Source organism: Diabrotica virgifera, chromosome 6 (assembly GCF_917563875.1).
Source record: "Diabrotica virgifera virgifera chromosome 6, PGI_DIABVI_V3a".
Classification (NCBI taxonomy): Eukaryota; Metazoa; Arthropoda; class Insecta; order Coleoptera; family Chrysomelidae; genus Diabrotica; species Diabrotica virgifera.
Window position 1 is genome coordinate 204824934 of NC_065448.1, and position 25124 is coordinate 204850057.

The following is a 25124-nucleotide window of genomic DNA, read 5'->3' on the forward strand; positions in this document are numbered from 1 at the left end:
AACTTTTTGTTTTTTTCTTTTGAAAGGTATATTTGTATCCTTGAAAAAAGATTATCTAAGTTTTCCTCGAAAAATGCAAAGTTTTCCCGTTATGTGGCTTTGAATATTTCAAATTATAAATTTGACGAAAAAAGCTAACGTTTAACATGCCGTATCTCGGTTTGTATTGGTCGTAAAAATATTATAGAAAAGGAATCTGGTTTGTGTTACTGAAAGACATAATTTCGATAGCTACAGTTTTTTGATTAAATGCATATTTTTCGAGTTATTCTCAAAAAACTCTCTAAAAAAGTGGATTTTTTCGTCGAATAACTGTTACTTTCAACCGCGAATAACTCGAAAAATATTAGTTTTACGAAAAAAATGTAAAAAACATTTTTTTCTTAGAATTACGTTTTACATTGGTTTACATGGTTAAAATTTAATAAAAAATTCCCACCCCCGAGATGGGCTGGCAACCACCCCCAAGGTTTTAGCGTACAGCAGCATGATATAGAAAATGATCCTTGGACTATTTCCTACCTTCTGTGAAAATTTCAAGTAAATCCATGCTGGACGAAAAAATTGCTAGCCAAAATGATTCATTTCCTCGACTATATGTCAATATTATTTTACAATCCTTTCATTTATTATATTTTTGTTAATAATAAAATAATATTATACTAAGTAAGCTGTGTAAAATAGTTTTAATTTTATGTTCATGATCCTAACAATAGTATAAATCCTTCAATGTTTCAGAGAAGGCCAAGCTATCTGGATGGACGAAAACATAAGATACGGCAAAACGGATACTTGTGCAACATTTAACAATCCCCCCTTAGTGCCAGGTGGTGATTTCGAAATCAGAGTACTGGAAGTCTACGGATTTGCCACCGACCAACTCAGCTAGACAACGACAGCCAACGAAGAAAAATATAGTAGTTTATATAATATGTTACAAGACGCCGCAGATTTTTGTAGTTTAATTTATTTTCTAGAATACTCGCAGAATAAAATACATTTTTATTTATTAACTTTATTTTATATAAGATGACTTATAGCTAAAAAATAGAAGTTTATAGCTCTTACTGACCAAGTTCGTTGGTCTTCCCGATTATATTTCCGTTTTAACTTATTCTCGTTTATTTTTACTCTCCATGATATAGTCCTTCAAAGCTTTTCCTACGGTAGAAAAGTCGAAGATCGTATGAGGAAGATTCAAGTATATACAATACGTTTACTTTTCGATTAGATATCGGCGACTGAAAGAAGCGCTAATATTGGCAACATTGCTTAGTCCACTATTATTGTTTAATCGCGACTTAAACGGCGAGAATCAGGTGCATTACCGTGAGAAGTGGGGACTGTCTGGTACTCGACGGCTTGCAATGTTGCCATATATAGTTGTACATCTAATTTGAAACTAAACATGCTGTATGTTATAAATATAAGGATTCGTGTTGAATCAATTAATTGTTTTTTCTTATATTGGAAAGCGGTATTTTGTTCTCTTTGTGTTTCTTGTCGTTTATTGTTGTATTTTCAAAAAATTGTTAGATATATTTGATATACCAAAGATTTTGAAACAGGTATTGCTTTATCTTCAAACATACTTAAAGAATAAAGAGATGTGCTACAGTATTCTGATCGAAATGAGTATTTCAATGGATGTAGAACTTCTAGCTTCGAAAATGTGCCGTGCCTTGTAAACAGTAGTGAAGATATTTTTATTTGTACAGCGTTTTTAAGCCAGAATTCTAAATTCTCATATACAGGGCTGGGCATAAGTCAGCTGACAAATTTGCAAAATAATATTTTCAAAAAAAAACAAATTCACGAAACTTTGGGTTTATTTCCTTATAACTCAAATATATGTATTTACAAGAAGTGTTCAAAATTTTCACCATTCATCTCGATACACTCAAATAACGTTTTCGATCGAATTAATAACTTAAGCGAGATCGTCATTGATGATATGTACAATGTTTGAGATCTTTGACGTTTTCGATTGTATGCGCAAAAACTCATATTCTTTAGTGTGCCTCCAATTGAGAAATCCATCTTCTTGTTTACGTGCCATCTCCGCGACGGAGGTTGCTAATCATCACGATTATTCTGATCTTGCATGTGGCTGCTCTGAATAGTCTGATTGAGGTGCATCCGTACATTTCCTTAAGTTACGCAGCAATGAGATTCTTCATGAAAAATCCATAGGAGTAATGTCTGGCGACCTTGGAGGCCACTGCTAGCCACAAATAGTGTAACAAACGCTGAACGGGGAGAGGAAAGCTAAATTTGCGCATGCGTCGTTTTCGAGGACACCAGCTGTCTTATGCCTAGCCCTGTACATGCTGCTTACGTTTTTCCCTTCGCCAGGAAGAGTAAGTATGTGTTTTAAGGTATGGAAAGAATTATAATCATCGTCTGCATTCCACCAATGCTTGAAATTGTAACGCTTTATTAACATGTATGTGACGAGGAATTCAGAAGTGACGGAAAACGTGTAGAGTTTTAGGTATTTATTGAAAAATGTATGGAAATTGTTACCAGAAGTATTATATTAATATTTTTCATAAGAAGTTAGATACCGTCAATAAAAGTTGGGAGGAATAAGTTATTCCCAAGTTGATCATTAAGAGTGATGTCTTTTTTACTAGTTTTCCTATCCTGGTCTTGTAGATAGGGTCTACTTGTAGTTTATCCAGAGAATATCTGTTAGATCCGTGAATATAGTATCAAACCCGATAAGAATCTTCTATTTATGATACGAAATTGTCAACATATTCTGGTAAGGATTGCCATAACGGTAAAAAAATTTTCGTTTACCAATCTTTGATCCAAAATTACATTGTCAACGTACATGAAATACGTTCCTCCACATTTAGTTGATTCATGTCAATGGACACTCGTACAATTATGGATTTCTAAAGACCTTCTTCTTTAGAGGCCATGTCCGTATTGGCCGTCATCATGTTACTGCGTCAAATAATTCGACTGTGGAACCACACCATTGTCTAATACGAAATAATTCTACTGTGGAACCACACCATTGATAATATGTGGAACCACACCATTGTCAAAAGACCAATCTCTACTATTTGTGTCATAATATCCTATGCATGAGAATATCTCAAAATTTCCCAATCATAACTTCGCAAGGATTTATTTTTTGGCGTCCAGTTACTGAAGTAATTTTGAAGTTCAGTTTTTGTAATAGATTTAAGTGCCAAACCGGTACCTTTAGTCTTGTAAACACGAAAAAGTAATCTAATGTTATGTCAGGGCTGTATGGAAACTGGCAGAGTTGTATGATCGTGTGTTTTACCAAAAAGTCTTGCACAAGGTTACGATGAATGTGGTGGCACGTTATCGTAATGAAGACTCCAATCACCTCTCGCCCAAAAATGAGATCATCTTCTTCTCATTGCCTCACGCAATCTTTTTAGAACTTGAACGTAGATTTTTTGTTGGTTGTCTGATCTCTGTATTTATGGTGCACAACACCTTCATAAAAAACAATCAACATAGATATTCGAATGGAAGCTTCCATTGTGAAGACTGTTGTTTTGTTTTAAGATCGTAAACTTACGACTCGTCACCAGTATTGACCTTTTTAAGCATATTTTTATCAAAAATGAATAACCATTTTCATTTTCGTTGCAACACGAAACTACAGCCGCATTATATTCTAGTTCAATCAGATAGTGCAGCAAGCACCTCTACCGGTTTCGAAACTTATTAGTCTTTCATCAGGATGCACATATGCTGCTCTCTCTGATCCAACGAAAACAAACCCCGGCGTACAGTCACGGATTGCAACGAACGAAATGGCATAGATGCCCTAGCGGCAACTACTAGCAAAAGACTAAGGGTAAGAACAGAACAAGTGGGTCGCGCTGGAGGTGGAGGTGGAGGTCGCTGTCGATGTCGACATCCATGTAAAACAAACACATTGTAGTGAATGGAAGAGAACAGAGCAGGTAAGTCGCGGTGGAGGTTTAGCGCGATGCCATCCAGGAGGTTTACATCGATGCTTTTGAAAATAAAATGAGTTTTTTTTACATGGATGTCTACTGCGCGGCCTACAAGGATGCTTCCCTGTGATTGGTCCGTTCGAAGCCAAGTTGTCATTACCTGCACTATCTGAGTTGACACTTTTTATATAATCCCTTTTTGTATTCAGTTTATTTTTGAATTTCTAAAGTAATTAAAGACAGTAAATTTTTGAAATATGAAGGAGGATCTGATTATTTGCAAGCCATATATGGAGGTGTAACCAGAGAAGGTTCCCATTGTTTTCAGTCTGGTGTGATGTAGAGTAACATTATGTTGTTTTATGTGTTATTAGATTGAAAACTTAGTCATATTTTTATCATTAGCGATCAGTTTCAGGTTGCTCAGGAAGACTTCTAACTAAGCGATCTTTTTCTGCTCTGCCATGAGCAATTATAGAGTGAATTTGACCAACACTCGGAGTCATTCCCAAATTCTCGGTTAGAATTTTTAAAACACAAGTTTTTGACATTCTCAGATCACTTTCTAGTTCCCGCATACGTTTGATATTTTTCGGTTGTTTTGATGAAAGGTCAACCCGAACACAAGTCTTCTGCTCAAACATTGAACTCCAAACAACTTTTCGTCATTTCAATAGTTTCCGCACAACTTTTATCGAGTTTAAAACAAAACTTATTGCGAATTCGTTACTCGTATTCCTCGGCTATTTTTGCACAGATTACATTGGAACTGTTTGGCGAAGTTTTAAAGAACGTATACTTCGTTATTTTTGTTTTTGGTTAGATATTTTTTAGTTATTCGTTGATATTTGTTTGTAATAAGACAATGGTCACTACTTTACTTTATTTATCTCATATATATCGTTCATAATTTTCATATCTTCTTCTTTAGGTGCCGTGTCCGTATTCAAACGTTGGCAGTCATCATGTTTACAATTTTTTGAAACCTTTCTCTATCTGCTTCTGCGCGAAATAATTCTTCTATTGTTGAACCACGCCATTGTCCAATATTACGCAGCCATGAAAGTTTCTTCCGACTGTACAGTCGGATAGGGAAAAAACCCTTACTATATAATATAATATGTATCTAAAAAAAATGTAGATAATTTAAGCATAATTAGGTCGTTACAGAAGATGTTGTTTCTACAATCACAAACAAAGCGACGCGACGGTTGATTGAGGGAGCTTGTTTGGGTAACCTCGCGTACCGCTTGGATACTCACGTACCGTTTACTTTTAAAGTCCAAATTATAGGAAGATATAAAAAGCCCGCAGAGGGGTAAAATAGAGGCATTAATATTCATATTAAGATTAAGATCGCTATTATGCTAGTTAGCAGTCGTGCGAGATGGGTGTCTGAAAGACTACCCCGCGAAACAACATCTTCGTAACTTTACGTGTATGGATGTTGTAAACTTTAAATAAAGTTATAAGTTAGAGTCAGTGTTTTCCTAAGTTCCGATAGTTGGCTACCCTTCCGTTCCAATGAGGATCCAACACGACAACTCGACATGACAACCCTGCAACACGACATGGCGATCCTGCTAGGATCGTGTCTCTCGTGTGTAGAACTCGTGTCTTATTATATATCTGAATGCCTGACGTATCACAAACGCAAATCTGGCGAATTAAAAACCTTTATATAGAAGAATGCATATCTAGATAAAAACTAAAAAAAAATGGCATTCTCAATGATCAACTGTCTAACGTTTTCTCGTAAAAAACTATGATACAGAATTATGACGGTCACATAAAATTACATGAAATAACAAAAAATTTAATGAACAGTGCAACGATCGGGTCACTTTTGGATTTCTTGAAATAAAACTAATTATTGATCAAGATAACCTCCCATAATCTTTTAAAGATCGGGAGTAGTATCAAGGTACCATTTTAGGGTGCCTAGATAGGTACCATTTTAGGGTACCTAGATGAAATAATGTACTACATCTAGTCGTAGAACGCATTTTAGGAGTATGTTTTTAAGAATGTCGCTACTCGTTTTCTTGTATATTTTACCTTTAAGTTGTCTTTTTTGTATATACTATATATTAAATAGTAATCTATTTTGTTAATAGGTCTGTGAAAATTGTTGAGTCTATTTAAGAAATTTTGGAAAATTTCGGGAAGTTCTTTCGTGAAAAATCTTTGGAGATTTAAATAAAAGTTTATTTTAATTAAATTAAAAAGTAAAAAATTCCTCTCATTGGCTGTATACCATAATAAAAAATTTACTAAGGAAGTAAAACTTCTCTTGTAGGTAGATGGTATATAACTTTATTAAAATTTTTCTAAAAAGATCCAAGTTGGATTAAAGTGGGTACATCACTAGTACAAAACAAACGTTTTCGGACTAATCAGTCCATCATCAGGTTGAAACCTAAAATAAGTAAACCACTGTATAAAAAGGCAAAGTTGAAATTTTGACTGTTAGAAAGTTAGGAAAAAATTAAAACATGTGGTTACTTACTTCAGATCCAAAGTAGTTGGAACTAGCTACACACTTAGGTCGAATGACCTTAACATTACAAAAATTAAGCCATTTCGGCTACAACATTGTCGACATTGTACCCACTTTAATCCAACTTGGATCTTTTTAGAAAAATTTTAATAAATTTATATACCATCTACCTACAAGAGAAGTTTTACTTCCTTAGTAAATTATTTATTTTAATTGTTCAATTTTAATAATTACTAAAAAGAAAGAGACTTTTGTGATTGCATCGAGTTTTGGAATATTTTTTATTGCTTAGGTGCTAACCGGGTCCTTTAACCCTAATTCTGCAAAATTTGCTTCGCACAGAACCGATTTTAGGTGGATTTAGGTAAATATCGATTGATGCAAGATTGAAGGAAAAGTGTGAGAGTCATAATAGGTGTTTAAAACTGAAGAAAAGAAGACCAACTACCCAGTTGTAAAGAAATAATCATAAAATGAAGATATTTATCTAATACAAACAGCATTGAGTTACAAATGCCCTCCACAGTTTTGCTGACACATACATAGTCATTTCTCGAAATGTTTTATGACCATTTTATATAAATGAGGCTGAATTTCGTTGATTTTCTCCTTTAATTCACGAGTGATTGTAGGCTTGTAGGTCTAGATCTTTGACTTCAATAATAATAACACCATAAAAAAATCTATTAGTGTTAATTCACACGATCTAGGGTGCCAATGTTGCGATATCGAGTACCAGTAACAGTCATGCCTCATTTTCCAAGAAGTATGGTCCAGTGATGCCTCCAGTTCAAAAGCAGTACCAAATAGTGACTTGTTGTGGAGCTGTCAGCTGTCAAACTGATTTTTTTGTTGCAATCACTTTACTACACATATGGCAGTAAATTCAAATCTTGCGTGAATATTTTGACACCCATTATATTATTTGACATAAATTTGACCGTAGATTCCTGTAAATACTACACAAAACCACAATAAAACTTGTTTGAATCTCTAAAGATTTTTTTTGTTTATTTTATGATAATTTTAATGTATATTATGAAAATATAGTGTGTATATTATATTTAGATTTAATAGAATTATGTTACGCCCCAAACTTAGTTCTCTCAAAATAAATTTAGTTTGTTTATGAAATTTTTCAAAATTTCCATATTTTACGTTTTTGTCAGAGATTTTCTTTTTGATTATAAGACGATTACAAATTGATATGTTGAAAAGTTTTAATCGTTTCCAAGTTCATCGATATTAGTCCGTATAACGTATTTAAAAAAGTACCTATATCTTAACCATTTTTGTGGTATTTTATCTAATTCACTCTAGAAAGCAGTTTCATTAAATAGTGGTTCTAGAGAGGTGAATTTTAATTTTTTGAAGAGCACGTTTACTGAGAAAAAATAGAAAACAGTTGATGTCAGAAGATCCAGATTGATAATATTTAATTTAACAGAAGCTAATTTTGCTTACACTCAACCAAACTAATTGAATGGTTTTTAATTCGTACTTAAATCGAATTTTATTAACATCCATGTATACCAAAAATACTTTCATTTTCTGTAACGTAGGATGAGCTAAAATAAAAATTGTGAAATAAATATAGGCAGTAAACATCTAAAAATGCAATTTTTGGTAACGCTATCAATTAGTAACACAGTTATCAACGGATATAAATTGACATTGTTTGATAAACTTCATTCAAGTGATAAATTATTGTCATGCGTTTCCTTTATTTGCCGATTTTCGGTGTGATGTGTGATATCGATGTACTTGAAACGTAACATTAATTTTGTGCCAAAAATGTGGTAGAACGTATCTTTCATTTGCGGCATATACAGGGTGCGCTAAAATTAAGAATATTCAAGATCAAACCATTAAAATTGTATTAACATAAAAGAATCCAGTAATTTATTTCATATAATTTGACATGGAATGAAGTGTCAAAACATATATGTACAATAACTACATATTCACACCATAATTTAGTCTTGATGAAAATTTTGCGACAGGCTATTTTCTGCTCATATCACTGTTGTTTTTGTAATTGTTTTTCTGCCATTGTAGGACATTCCAAGCTATTGTGCGTTCCATTTTGTTTTGCAATTTCTCTTCGAAAGCTTTTTGTAATAGAAGGAAGGTGATGAAGGATGTATTTTCTTGTGCATTTGGCGTCAGTTGTATGATGATAAGTTGGCCATTTAGACAATCTTTGACTAATTTTAACAAATATTTAAAATTCATATGAAAAATGTTATATCATGACCGATAACCCACAATTAAAGCAAAGATACTTTCAAAAATTTGCTGCCAATTAACCCCCTCATTATCTTAGCCATTAGTCTGCTAATCTTTGAGCCACAAGCGCGTTACCTCTTGTAAAATTCACATTTTAAGAGGTTAACGGATGTTTTAAACTTTGATCCATTTTGCGAGTATTTTGCATCAGAATTTTCTAATTCAGCGTTTTGACTGCAAGCTACGAAATACAATAGACTGTAATACATACAACTCTTGACATTTCCCATTAATTTTGAGGAAGCAAAAAAATAGCGCCATCTGGCGGTATTAGTAGGATAACCAGAGCAATCTAACCTTACATTTATAAAATTGCTTTATTATTGTTTTTGTATAAGTGTTTGAACTATTATTTTAATTTAATTTAGGAAAATTAGCTCTTTATTCAAAAATTTATAAAATTAAATTTGAATGTTTACGTCAAATTTTACGTTGTCAAAACGTAGTTCAACTCAAGCCGACAGTGGCGCTAGTGGCAACGTGCTTCCAGATTTCTGTGGGAGTTGGATGTATTACAGTCAATAGTATTTGAATCTGCTGAATCCTAGCTTTATTATGTCTGACAAAAATTAGTAAGATGACAGATGTCATTTGTCAATTATCTACTATATTTTCTTAGATGTATAGGCAAACGTGTTGTTTCTGTGATTATACAATGTTTTTCGTGCTTGTAGGTCGTAGTCTTGCATTATTTGTTTCACTCCTAGCGTTATATTGGCTACTGCATCAGGCATTATCAAAAGTTATGCAGGAATGATTTGAGTTAACTTAGTAGACAACTCCACTATTGCCGTATCACCTTTGACAATGTCTGAAGCAATCACAGCCTAATGATTTATTAGTTTTGATTCTTCTTCTTATGGTGCTGTCTCCTTTAGTGGAGCTTAGCGACTACACTGGCAAATCTGTCTCTGTCCAATGCGGCTCTAACCACAAATGTTGAATCAATGCCGGTCCAGTCTGATATTTTTAAGCCATGAAATCTTGCGCCTACCGGAACCACGTTTTCCTTTAATCTTCCCCTGGATGATCAGTTTAGCGAGGCGGTACTTTTGGTTTCTAACTTTGATGATCCTTAGCAGCTTCCTATCTATACCTATTCTCTCATTCTCCTCAGGACATTTTTGTTGGTGGTCAAAGCCAGAGTTCAAACGCTTCTATTTTGCTCATCAGCGTTATGTTGGGCGTCCAGGCCTCGGTTCCATGCAATAGTATTGACCATACATAGCAATGCAGAAAACGACATCTGAGACTAATACTGTAACAAAATAATCTTTTCATTTTAATAAAAAATTTTTGTCCTGGTAAAAGGTATATTAGTTTAAAAAGCCCCTATAGGGCTACAAATATAGAAACAAAACGTTTTCGCTCTGTAACAAGAGCATCATCAGTGTTACCAGAACATGGTAAGCCACCCAAAAATACAAACGTTGAAACCTTTTAAAAATAGACTAAAAGTCTCATATAAATATAAACATCTTAAAATCCAAAGGATGGATAAAATTCATATGGATGTGGCTTTAGGGCAACATATGACTCCCACAGGTGGTAAATGGGTTAATGAATTAGGTCATTAGGGGTAAGTCAAGGGGTAAATTTTTGTTCTTTAATATTTTTTTATTACATTCAGAAATTATATGCTTAAAATGTTGTTCTTTTTTCGTTTTATAAGTTAGACTGGGATATTCTTAATTTTAGTGCATAAAAAGAAATCCAAATTTTCATAAACCTTCAACATAGTTGAAATATTAGTTTGAAATTATCACTATTATTTTCTTTTCTTTTCGTTTTATCGACTGAAATTTTTACTAAAATCAATGCGAAAATGAGTCTTATGGTGAATATGTGTTCCACAAATTAGATTTTCTAACTTAGTTCTAGCCTAGCTGTGCAGTGTGTAGAACTTTATAGAAACAGAATTTATGGTATGTTCTATTACTTATTGTCAAATGTCGGCAATGCTCATAAATAAACAATTTCACATCACTTTAATCGCCTTAGGGGAGAAATAAGAGACATTTGACAAGAATCTTTTAGAACCACCTTAGCCTGGTTGCTCATTCATTATCAAGGCATATCACAGTATTGTTTTACTTTGCATCATATTTAATCCAATCCATGTTATCAGTTTAAACTTTTTTTTATTTTACTTGTAATTATCTGTAGATTTAAATAAAAAATTATTTAATTTTGAGACTTCCTACGAAACTACTGGTTTTTTAGTAATAGAAGTAACAGCAGTAATAGCACATTGTTTTCGGAATTTGTAGGCCGAGATCTCAAAGTATTTTTTCCTGAGGTTTCGTCTGCAACTGCAGCGAATATTATCATTAGCAACTCAGTAAAGCTCAGAACTGTAGTCCACTCGTTGGTAATGTCCGTCGAATAAATATTTGATAGTCTTGGTGTGTTCCCGGGCTTTGCATATTGGTGCAAGTTGTTGAATTTGACGCTGCGTATGGATATGTTTCCTGATTACTAGCGCGGGGATCTACGTTATATTTGAATGTGGACCTGTGTAGCGGTTACGCTACTAATTAAATTAATTCCATTAATAATACCCCTCAAGAAATTCCTTGTGATACGCCCGCGATCGATTCACAAACGATATTTCTCTACGCACGTGCGAAAACCTTGTTGTATTGGAAACGAAAGTGATTTCTCGATTGGATCTTTAGTTGGGTCAAACTCTTTAAAAAAAATACGGCGTATTTGCTTAGTTCCAATCGAGAAATTACTTTCGTTTCCAACCCAACAAGGTTTTTGCACGTGCGTAGAGAAATATCGTTTGTGAATCGATCGCGGGCGTATCACAAGGAATTTCTTGAGGGGTATTATTAATGGAATTAATTTAATTAGTAACGTAACCGCTACACCTTCTTCTTTGTAAACAAAGTTGATCGGTTGTTTTTGGGTTACCACAACCTTTTTTAACATCCAAGTATAGCATCTTTTACCAAGCAACATGTAGAGCATCGCTTAGATGTTCTAATTAATGTACTAAACACTAGCTTAGCACAATATCATACTATACCCTGTTTTTAAACTAGGAGTAATACAAATTTGTATGTGCCCTAAGCATGCAGTCTTCTTACTTTTTAGGAAGCCGCCTTTATTTAATACTTCCTCATTTTTTACTCTGTAAGTCCATGATTCTAACCATTTGGCGCAGGCACAACATTTCAAAGACTTCAAGTTTGTTAATGGAGCTTGCCTTTAACGTCCTTTCCGTTCCATTCCGTATAAGAGAACAGGTTAAAGGTAACACTTTAGCATCTTTTATCTCAGGATTAAATCCAACTTGCGATGAATCAAAAATTTACAAAACCACAAAAAAGCATTTCTGGTTTGTTCTATTCTGTTCTTTATTTCAATCTCAGGGTCCAAACCCTCGTTCAGCAGACAACCCAAGTATTTAAATTGTCTGACTCGATTTCTTCTCCAGCGACATATTAAATCTTTGCGTTTTGGTATTTATTTCTACGTATAATCATTGTTTTTGTCTTCTTGATATTTATTTTCAAACCCAGAGCTTTACCTGCAAGAGTTTTAGATGGAACCTCATTTAGACGAACACCTTCTTTATTGGCGACAATATTGGCAATAATAACTTTGTTTACGACAGCTCTAAACATATTAACGGGGCTCTCTTGATCCCACACTCGAAGATTTCTGAGCCAGGATGTTCTTCTTCGGCCTGGGCCACTTCTTCCGACGATCTTGCCCTGTATTATGATTATGAGGTGTAGAAGGTTATAGCTCTGTGGATGTCTCATTACATGACTGAAATATTGTAACTTTCGAATTTTTAATCGTTTTTGTTATTTCTGTGCTCTTTTTCATTCGATATAAAACTATTTCAGTTCTTATTTGATCAACCCGGCTTATCCGCAATACTCTTCGATAGATCCACATCTCGAAGGCCTCCAATTGGAACACCAAGAACCCCTGATCAACTTTAATTATAATGAATAGACTCTGCATGTAAGCAGAGTATGGATTTTAGCGCCACGAAATACAATATCTAGCTGCGGAAGGCTCGAAACAGAAGTGGAAGATCACGTGAATAGAGCAAACAGAGCCGCAGGTTGCCTGAATTACACAATATGGAGAAATAAAAATATCGGAAAAGAAATGAAAGGCAGAATTTACAAAACAGTCGTCAGACCAATAATGACATACGCGGCAGAAACACGACCCGACACAGAGAGGACAAAAAGATTACTCGAAACAGCGGAGAGAGTCATGTCTATACAAAAAGAAGAAGAAGAAAAAGAATACAAAACCTCTCCTCGGACGTACCGAAAATTGTATGACTTATACAGCTAAACCGGCAGAACCTTGGAATCACACGAATTAGCGGCAATTACGAGCAATGCCTCAATGCTTTTTATAATATTTACACAATTGCAGCCGAAATTTTAGTAAGAAATGATTCCAGATCACAGTCAGTAAGCCCCCAATACAATGTACCATTTTACAATACAACGGCCTCGAAATTTGGCCATACAAATATAATTAAGTACCACGTTTATCCATATTTGATTATTTATAATAATTAAACTTATCAATTAAATAATAATTAACAAACTAAGTTCTCAATCCAGTAGTAAAGAAAACGACAATAAATATGGTTCTCATACCACTAGATTGACAACAGATGGAAACTCTCTGGTTACTACCCCCGCGACTTTCAAAAATTATAAGTCATACGGGTGCCGAAACGAACATTAAGATGAGGGAATTTTAAATAATTCACGTCCCATCTGCTCAGAGTGGTAAAGTTCCAACGAGAAGGTTTCCTAAGTGCTCCACAAAAGAGTAAATGTATTAAAAATGTATAAATATTTTCAATTTCTTTGCAACTTGAAAATGCAGCAGTATTATACTCTAGTTAAATCGGAGAGTGCAGGAAGAGTCTACACCGGTTTCGGGGATTTTTTTCCATCAGTTGTCCCATATCCTCTTCAACTGGAACTTTACCACGCTGAGCAGATGGGACGTGAATTATTTAAAATTCCCTCATCTTAATGTTCGTTTCGGCACCCGTATGACTTATAAGTTTTGAAAGTCGCGGAGGTAGTAACCAGAGAGTTTCCATCTGTTGTCAATCTAGTGGTATGAGAACTATATTTATTGCCGTTTTCTTTACTACTGGATTGAGAACTTAGTTTGTTTCTTAGCAGATGTCGTTACAATATCCGTGACATTTCTTTCTTTGCAATCTGGGAAGGCAAAGATCGAGGTACCTGGTTGAATTGGAGAGATGAGGGGAAAAATCCCCGAAACCGGTATAGACTCTTCCTGCACTCTCCGATTTAACTAGAGTATAATGCAGCTGCATTTTCAGGTTGCAAAGAAATTGAAAATATTTATACATTTTTAATTAAATAATTTTTCAGCTTTTTTTAAATGCTTTTTTATGGATTGGATTATTATTTTTCATCATGTTTGAATTCTAGTCGTATAGTATCCCTCAATCAGTATCTATTATTTACTGTTAGGAAATCTTCCCATCTAGAAATATACAGACAAGGGATGCGATGCTAAATATATTGAAATTTATTTTTATTTTTAAAGTATTAGACGGGGATGATCGCCACTAAGAGAAATTTGTAACTTTTTAGTATAATAATGTATGTTATTTTAAAAATGGGATTTTTAAGTAAATGGTGTGATATATTGGTAGGTTTTAGTATTGGATTTAATTAAGCTGTTATAATTTATAAAGTAGAGTGCCTTCTCCTCAATGGAGGTTGGCTACTACATTGCAAACTCTTCTCTGTCTTCAGCTGTTCAAAATTTAGCCCTGTCCATTGTCATGTTTCTAAGCCACAATAGTTTTTCCTTCGTAGTTCTCTCTTTTCCTCGATCCTTCCTTTCGCTATTAGTTGAGCATATTGGTACTTATGATTTCTCAGTGGTAGATCCTGGATGTAGATTCTGTAGATCTGGGGTAGATCCACATTTCAAAGGCCACCAATTTATTTACGGTTGATGCTTTTAAGTGTCCACGGTCTCAACTGCGTAGAGAAGAGTTGACCAGAAGTAGCATTTTGATAAACGTTGTCTAGTTTCGAGTTTTATGAGATAATCACATAGCAGTCTTTTGATTTTTTCGAAAGATTTTCTGGCCTGTTTTAATCTCGATCTTATTTCTGGATCAGGATTTTTACTGCTATCGATCGAACATCCCAGGCACTTAAATCTATTGACCTGTTCTAAAATGTGCCCGTTTAGTGTGCAAGGTCGAGTACATTTTGGTTTGTTCTGATTGACATCACTTTGGTTTTCTTAATGTTTATTTTCATACCAAATTGCTCACAGACCGAGTTAGTCCTGTCTATGAGTCGTTGTAGACCCAAGTCTGAATCCGCAATCAACACCGTATCATCGGTGTATCTGATGCTGTTGATATTTACGCCATTCACCTTGACTCCATCCTTCGAATCCTCCAGTGCCTCTTTAAATAGAAACTTGGAGTAAATATTAAATAGCAGGGGTAACAGAACACATCCTTGTCTAACTTCCCTCCTAATTTCTACTTCTGCGGACGTGGAACCTTCGTAACTCTGGCGTGTTGATTGCAGTACAATTTTTTTTTAGTAGTTTGATATCTTTCCTATCTAAAGCGACTATCTAAATGCCAGTTACTGACGTTTTTGTTTCGAAAACAACTTTGTGGTTTTCTGCAATCTCAGCTGTTATATTGGAAAAACGTACAACCCAACCTAACGTAATCTACCTCTCTATGTTGTCAAGTTGAATAACTACTGATTCATTCATATATTTTACACATTTAACAATTCTTCCTTTTTGATTTTACGCAATTTGTCTGTTTTATCTTCACCCACTGTAAGATCCTCTGATGCCCTACTGGTGATTTATTTCAAGCAATTCTCTACCATTGTTCCTTTTTCCATTTTGTCAGTGTGTTCGTTCTACTCTGTTTTTTTTAACACCTAGTTATTAAAATTTCCTTTGCATATCCACAATTCTGTATTCGACAAATAAATTGGAATACATTATTTGGGGCAAAAATTGTATCTCCCAAATATAGGAAACTACTCGATTAAGTTTCAGTGCTTATACCTATTGTAGATATTCTCAGTGTTTAGAAGATCATCATCATCATTCAACCCGGATCTATCCACTGGTGGATATAGGTCTCTCTCAGTCTTTTTTATGTATTCTTGTTTTTCTTGCATCCAATATTTTTTTATCCGTTTTGTCATCAGACCATCTTGTTGGCTGATGACCTCTACTCCTATATGCTATTTGTCTTGGTCTCCATTGTATTATTCGCTGTGTCCATCTGTTATCCGACATTCTAGCTATGTGGCCCGCCCAGTTCCACTTAAGGGTCTGTATATAATTCTTTCTATGGCATCTGTCACTCCTATTATTCGTTTTATTTCCTTGTTAGCAATCTGATCATTGTTTTTATTTCTTATTTTCTTGGTTACTGCTAAAGTTTCTGCACCGTATGTAAGTACTGACAACACTCACTGATCACAGACTTTTTTGAGACACATACGCAGTTCTGACTTAGGACAAAGCTCAGCTTTCCGATTGCCACCCAAGTGAGTCCTATACGGCGGCTTAGTTCGCACGTTTGATTATCTCTTCCTATGTGTATCTCATGCCCTAAGTACTTATAAGAGGTGGTCTCTTCAATATGTATGCCATTTACTGAAATCTTTTCGCTTAACACAATATTTGTCATGATTTGTGTAGTTTATTTTTAATCCAACTTGTAGGGAGGCTAGGTATAGTTTCTCTAGTTGCGATACTGCATCATCGATGCTGTCAGCAAAAAGAACAATATCGTCAGTGAACCTCAAATGACTAAGTATTTCTCCGTTGACATTAATTCCTTTTTCACTCAGATTTGGCGATTGTAAATGATTTGACGAATGTTGTAAATGATTTTGGCGAAATTGTGTCTCCCTGTCGCACTCCCCGTTTTATGTGTTGGTCTTTTTATCTGCCAATTTCACGCTGACTGTCGCATTTTGATAGATGTATTTAACCATGTTTTTATAGCGATGATCTATACGACACTCTATTAAGGCTTTTAATATTTTCTGATGACTTATTGTGTCGAAAGCTTTTTCGTAGTCAACAAATATCAGGACTAATGACTTGTTACATTAAGTTCTTAATTACTTGTAAATGATCATTCGTGCCATATGCAGCTCTAAAACCTGCTTGCTCTCTTGGCTGATAGAAATCCAACTTACTTCCTAACCTGTTGGTAATAACTCTTGTGAATAGCTTATGTATTTGTGACAACAAGCTAATGGGGCGATAGTTTCTAAGGTCGCTGATATCTCTCTTCTTATGAAGTAAGATGATTTCCGCGTTATTCCACTGCGTCGGTGTTATCGCTTCGCACAGACATTTATTGAACAATTTAGCAAGTACCAATAAAAGTTTATTTCCTCCTAGTTTTAGGCTTTCAGTCATTTGTTTGTCTATGAAGAACATATTCTTATATGAAAAACAATAAATTCCCAGGTGAAGACAAAAAAATAATGTTCAGAAGATATAGAAGTCAAAATGTATGTAGTGACTACTTTTCGTAGTGAAGTCTTTAAAAACTTTATTGGACTCCAATACTAAAAACAACCATATATTTATATTAAAAATGTAATTGGAAATTATTTTTTTTATTGTGTTGGACTTCCCCAATATTAACAATTGGTAAAAGTATTTTTTAAAAAGATAACGTTGTTGTTAAGTTTGTTAAAATGAGATGTTGGTTGATTGAGTTTATTATAGTAGTGAGTATGGATTATATTCTATTTAAAATGCGTTATCTTTAAAAGTGAGTACAAAAATATACATATTTGAACAAAAATATTGTGTCAATAAATATGTTTTACCAGCTATGGCATTATCGATATATTATGGCACTCATTTTATAATGATTTTATTGGCAATACTATTGAGAATCTTTCATGAATGTAATATCTATTAGATTGAACTGAAAGATTCGTTTACAGGTTACTTTCATTATGGATTAAAGGAAATATTTGACAAATGTTTAGCGAAGCTCGTCCATCAATTCATGGCGCTATGACTCTATAGTAGAGGTCGTCATCTTCATCCTCTTACATCTAATTTAACACGTTATTTAGCCACCTATTTCTTATTGTAGATGCTTGTTTTCTGTAATATTTGATACACTCATTTTGCGTGTTTTTTTATCGTGATCGCAAATGTCCCAACCGTCTTATTCTAAATCTGCTACAGGACTTGACTCTCCACAGAACTTACCGGTCACATACAGCATCTTAATTTTGGTGGAAAATTTGCGTCTCCGATTTAGCTTTGCTTCATGTTGTTTCGTGAAGACTTATGTCTCATTTATAAATAATACTGACATTAGTATTGTGCGGAACCTTATCTTGTTTATATTAAACAGTATAACATCAATATGTACGCGTCCACTGCTGGACATAGGTCTGCCTCAAGTCTTTCCATCTTTTTTGTTTTGTGCGGCTTCCAGTTACTGCTAGCACGCTTCAGGTCGTCAGTCCTTCTGGTTGCTGTAAGCATTTTCTGCTGGCCATAGTATCGCATGTTTTCTCTTAGTCCACAAATATAAGTGCCAATGGTTTGTTGTAGTCTGCAGACTTTTTTATCCGGTTCTTTATCACTAGTAAATGGTCGTTAGTGCTGTATCCAGATTTAAATCCAGCTTGTTCTTTGGCTGATAGAAGTCTAACTTATCGTCCAGTTTGTTTTATAATGTTTGTGAATAGTTTATACATTTGTGGCAGCAAACCAATAAGATGGTAGTTTTTAAGTTCTGTTATGTCTCTTTTCTTGTGTAACAAAACAGTGACTGCATGGTTCCATTGAGAAGGAATTTTTCCTTGGTAGATGCATTCGGTGACGAGTTTGGCTAAAGCGGGATGATTTTATTTCTACCTAATTTGATCCTCGATCAAAGTTCAGCCAAAGCCTGGATTCAAAGTTCCAACTCAATCCATTGCATCTCTGCCATTTGAGTTCTTCCTGGTTCAGTACACCAAGTAGAACTGATTCATGATTCTCCTTGCTCGTCTTAAATACACTCTTAGTAGCCATCTCTTCTTTGGTTTCGCCTATTGGTGGTACGTAGGGGGACTGCGCCACTATGGACACTCGTTCGATCGTCTGCGGTTGATCTGCCGAACGCCGGCTGCAGGCATCATATCGTTGCAGTGTAAATCGGGCTTTACGTTAATTAAAAGAATGTGATAGAAAGAGTGAAGCTTTGCATTGTTATCAAATATAATTATGCATAGTAATAAAGTGCATGTATTGTATTTAGCTTTTTTTACATTGTTTTACGATTACAAAAAAGTATTGCATCACAATTGATGTCGTAGCCACCAAAACAATTGTTTATATTTTTGAAAGTAGGGTAATATTTGAAATGTCCTAGTTTCTATATATGTTTGTTTATATTTTACCGAATTTGGCTTTTTTACTTTAGTATTACCTATTTTCTTGCTGAATAACTGGTATTGATCTAATATCTAGATGTTATAAAATGAGTGCAAAAGCTAACAGGCTAAATCAAAATTTGCGCAAGTTCCTTTGTGTTTTAGAACAGTGTTTAGAATGTGATGTTTATTATTGTAATAAGTGTTCTAAAGGAATATGTTTTAAGAATTTTATGAAAATTCTGATACAGGTTTGAAAAAATTATTAGAATATCGATTAAAGACTGTATACACATGTAATAAAAACTAAAAAGTTCCCTCAATTTCATGTTGATCATTGACGCTTTTATGTGATTTAATTTATTAATACCCTTTCAGCGCCGGTGAAATATTTCCTGCCTTATCGCCTGTGCCGGAAGAAATAATTTCCTTTGAATACTTACGTGCCGTGGACGCGGTTGCGCGTCCACGGCACTGCTCAATAGTCATCTTTGGACTCGCGTACGCGTCACCATAGCTGAAAGGATTAAAAGGACACCGCATACATCTTACGGAAAATGTAATGTCACTCAAATTCAATAAAATTTACATGAATAGATTCGTCTAGAAATTACAATCATTTCATATCATTGCGCCAACTCTGAATTTTGATTATATACGGCGTAAATTGATATAAATAAATCTAAAATCAAATATGGGTATGTACGTAAGTTAAAGTGAGAAAAGAGATTTTGAGAATCGGCCCTTCATAAATATTTCTGCAGGTATTAAATCTTATAAATAATAAATGACAATGCAGTATTAATGAATAGGACAGTTTTATGAACTTCAAAAATGTGATTTCCATAAACTTTAACTACAATTTACGTCGTTATTATTCAAAATTCAGAGTCGGCACAATGATATGAAATGATTCTAATTTCGAGACGAATATATTCATGTAAATTTTATTGTATTTGAATGACATTGCATTTTCCATAAGATGTATGCAGTGTCCTTTGTCGTGTTTGGTAAGTCCAATTAGTTTATTTTGAGATTTAAAAGGAAAATAGCGCAGACTTTAGTCATTTTTAGGTATACTAAATTTACAATCAAGATGCAGTAGAAATAAATACACCAAGACACGTTAAATGCTACTAGGAGCACTCTCGAACCATAATTTACAATGTATATACGTTGTAAATCCCAAATCATGATTTCCAAAGTTTATACATTGTAAATTATGATTCGGGAGTGCTCCTAGTAGCATTTAACGTGTCTTGGTTTGTTTATTTCTACTGCATCTTGATTGTAAATTTAGTATAAATGTAGTTTCGATGTACTTTTTCTCGGTGCCGCCCAAAATCCCGACAGCCAAAATCCCGACGGCCAAAACACCGACACGCCGGAATCCCGACACGCCAGAATCCCGACAGGCCAAAATCCCGACATGCAACAATCTTCGCATAAGTAAAAATTCCGACTTTTGTTTAGTAACAAAAAATAAAAAGAAGATGGCCATCAACAAAAAACAAGAAGTAAATGTAATTATATGTTAAAAAAAACTTATCAAACCTGTCGGGATTCTGGCCTGTCGGGATTCTGGCGTGTCGGGATTTTGGCCGTCGGGATTGTGGCTGTCGGGATTTTGGGGTAGACCCACTTTTTCTATATATTCGGTCTTTTGCTTATAGAATTTTTGTATTCCTTTAAATGTGTTTTCTTTAAGTATTCCTAGAAATGGTTTTAGGATTGTTATAGTATGTTTATTTTCTAATAGTGAATATTTTATATTTTTATTTGGTATTTTTTCCGCTCATACTTTCTAGCCCCACTTTATTTAATATTCGATTAGATATCGTAGGTGACCTACGATATCTATCTACGCCTACGGTAGGTATCGTATATTACGTATTCCATTCGCTTAGATCACCCTATCCAGCGGGTGCTTTTATTACTTAAGTTGGGGGACGATCACTCCCCACCCCGGGGTGAACCCCCCCTCCCCGACAAAAAAGGAATCATCTTTAAACATAACAAGGACTTTTTCAGATGAGTATTTTACATACCAAACAAAAATCTGGCAAGATTTAAACTTCTATACAGAAATATATTGATCTATAGTCTTGATAACAACAATAACTATCTTCTCTTTTACTCTTTCATATTAGAATATTACTGCGTACTTAGGTTTTTCTGTTCTTGCGTTGTTATGTCTTTCCACACACACAGGCTCAATTACACTTGCGCAAGTGTGACATGCACAAGTAAAAATTCCAAAATTGTCACTTGTACAGTCAACATACTTGTGCAAGTATTGCCCAACACACGTTCCAGTATACTTGTGCATGTATAATGTTCAAGTATACATGAATGTCTACGGGGGCCTTTAAGTTGGGTGATAGTCACTCTCCAGTAATTAATTCAGCTCCTATGTAAAGAACACAGCCCCGATGAAAAAGGAATCATCTTTAATAATAAGAACAAAGACTTTTTCAGATCTATTTTACTAAAAAAATCTTCACAGAAATTTATTGATCGAAAGTCTTTTTAACAACAATAACTATCTTCTTTTGATTGTTTCATAGAATATTACTGCGTACTTTATTTTTTTTCTGTTCTTGCGTTGTTATCTTCTTTTTGTCTATTCTTTATCTGTCAAACACACTGAGCAGGTTTTGAAAATCAGATCCTTTGATTAGTCTGATTTCCTTTCTTTGATTTCTCGTAACAGTCTTTTATGCTGAATAGGGATATTACACTCTACTGCACCCAGTATAACCGTATCAAAAAAACTTTGGTGTATTAATTTTATAAATCTGAATAAAATATGTTTTTCTTGTTATTGCAAAATCATTTACCAAGTAAAAGTTTGTGCTTTAATCTGAAGATATAACCAAAAAGTATAATAAAATGTTTTATTACATGTGTATTGAAGATATTTCTATATACCGGGTGTCCACTTATGTTTTCGCCCATTTTAACTGCTTATAACTTCTAAACGTCTCAAGATAGAAATATGAGGTTTTCGCTGAAACGTTTTATTTTAGTAAAAGTTTTGTTTGAATGGATTGATTTTTTATATCGCTTTCAATTACGAAAAAAATGGCGGATGTTTGAATAAAACGTTGTTGACTTTTTTAATGGAACAGCCAGTATATTTTTTTGTAAATTGAAAGACCAGTCATTCACCTATCCAGCGATATAAAGTTTTTTAAATTCGGTTGTCAAATGACTGAGTATTTACTTAATTGTTAAAATGAGAGATGCAACGTGCAAATCACATAACAGAATATCTATTTATTTTTAATAAAAAACAATACAAAAACAATACAATACTTGCGAGCCTCAGGTCATTAAATGTTCTATGTGCCGTCCTTCTTGATGAATACAGTTGTGCCAACGTAGATATAAATTTCTAAAGGCCAAGCATATCTTCGGTAATGCTGTTAAATGCCGAAAGTTATTCCTCAATTCTTCCAAATTTTATGGTATAGGATTTTAAGCTAGAGATCTTACAGATGGCCATACAAAAAAAATCGGGAACTGTTAAATCAGGTGAATTACAAGCCCATTCTATTGGACGATTAGACCACTTCTACCAATCCAGTTGCCGCCAATTTGATTGGAAACGGAGTCTCTAGCAACTAAGGAAAAATGACAGGGTGTCCCATCTTGTTGGAATTAGGTTTCATTTCTCTTGCCATTTACTTGTACGTCCTCATCTAACAAAATGATATTGCGCAAAAATTGATATTCTGTTATGAGATTTCCACATTGCATCTCTCATTTTAAAAATTAATTACTCAGTCATTTGACAACCGATTTAAAAAAAAACTTTATATCGCTTGATAGGTAAATGACCGTTCTTTCAATTTACATAAAAAATATACTGGGTGTTTCATTAAAAAAAAGTCAACAATGTTTTTTTCAAAAATTCGCCATTTTTAACGTAATTCAAAGCGTTATAAAAAATTCAATCCGTTCAAACAAATCTTTTACCAAAATAAAATATTTCAGCGAAAACCGCATATTTCTATCTTGAGCCGTTTAGAAGTTATAGTCAGTTAAAATGGGGGAAATTATAAGAGGACACCCGGTACTATTTTCAAATCTCTATGCCATTAATATTTCACGCGTAGCAATGCCTGTAAACGTATCTACAAGCTTGTTATTATCTACGTATTATAAACATTTATATAGTATATATATCAGCATTAAGATTAGTCTGTCTTGAATGATATTTATTTGGATGACTAGGGAGCACTTTGCCGTCAAAAAGATATTAAACTATTGGAAATCCATTCAAATAATATTTCCTCTAAATTACACAAAGTATAAAGAAAAAATTGCAGCTATATGCGTATTTCATAAATGTGTTCCTTGGTCAAACGCCTCTTTGATGTTTGAAAATTTTATTTTTGTTATACGCTCAATGACAAAAACCCCATCTAATGTCGTTACTTTTTCTGAGTTTTAATACCATGATTCCCTGAAAACAAGTCTATGATTCCTTTCCTCTGTAAATCTATCTTTGAGTAATATTACAGTGGTAATAATGCTTTGTGCCAAATGTTATTTTTCCTTTAAGCATTTAGTGTAAAAACTGATTTGATCAGGCCGATAATGAGTATTCAGAGCCATATTGAATGGCATATAACGACTAAATGGTTACATTACTAATATATCAGCATTTGACGTATTGCTATCATCTGTCACATGTCATTCAGTGAAGCTTGTGACGTTTATCAAGATTTTATAACTACAAGCTGTATGCCGAAGACGTTACATGTCACCTGCTATACCTTTGACATTACATTATACCTGGCACGCCTGACATTGATACCATTTTACAAATAAATACATATGTTGATGCTTTAAGGAAAAATAAAATTTTGAAAATAGAAATACCACAGTAGGATTATGTTATAGGATCAATAAAAACCACTTATCTTAACCGTTTACCTAAATGGGTATCTTAGAAAACAGTTTGTATTAAACCTAAAGAAAATTATGATGGAGTTCTTCTTTGTCGGTGAGTTTAGTAATATTGTTTTGTTAATAGCAGCTGATCATAAATTTTGAACCATATATTTCAAATATAGTTGTATTATTTCGTTGTATATGTTGTATTTTTTTAATATATTGCTTTAACAAATATATATAGCAATCATTAAATGTAGTAAGTCATGCTTTTGTATATGGTAGTATTAAATAGATAGAAATGCTATACAGAGTGCATTGTGATATTTGTTAGCTGACTCCATTAGCATTTAATTTTTTGACATATCAGGTTAGCCAACCATTAAAAGTAAAATCATTATTTGTTTATGATCAGTTTGTTTAGTACTAAAGAATATTACTGATGTAAGCAATAACTCATGTGATAGTTCGACCGAGATTTAAAAAGTAGCGGGCTTGCTTCGGAATTTTCCTAACAGCCCTTTCTAATCTTGGACGGAAAAGAGTTAGAAAAAAGTGATGTTTTTTTTATTTTTAAGCTTTTTTCATCAAATTCGAACATTCTGACTGTTTTACTTGTAGTTACCGGTCTTGTCCTTTGTACTGATGTATCTAATGTATTATTATTCATGTTAGTGTTTATCCAATCTCATAAATGTCTTGATATTATCAACATTGTTTTATTTCTACCTTTACTTTTCCTATGTGAGAAAGTACCGAAAAGCATAATCTATTAACAAATACTTATCAGAATTAAACTGCAAAATACTATATAGTGCACAGTTTAAACTCTTTGACATTGAAATCTCTCACGAGACAAATATTCGAGAACATACCACAATAACTGCAATATGTGTAAATAGTACTAAATATATGATAGAATATAGCATAAAAAATGAAAGAAAAATATAAAATCGAAAAACACAATTTCCAGCCTGTTTCCACAGTCTTCAGAGTTTATCACCAGGTGTAGCCGTGGCTCGGTAAACACTGCGGTCCTAA

At 33.9% G+C, this 25124-nt stretch overlaps 1 protein-coding gene across 6 annotated transcripts in view; it reads left to right on the forward strand.

Moving 5' to 3' along the window:
- Nucleotides 1-24791, forward strand: part of LOC126886681 (GTPase-activating protein skywalker) — a 400554-nt gene extending 375763 nt beyond the window's left edge. For all 6 annotated transcript variants that reach the window (XM_050653674.1, XM_050653672.1, XM_050653670.1 and 3 more), the window contains one exon: nt 739-24791. In XM_050653674.1, the coding sequence (XP_050509631.1) occupies nt 739-889 (151 nt within the window). In that variant the 3' untranslated portion in view covers nt 890-24791. The remainder of the gene's footprint in view (nt 1-738) is intronic.
- The last annotated feature ends 333 nt before the right edge of the window (nt 24792-25124 follow it).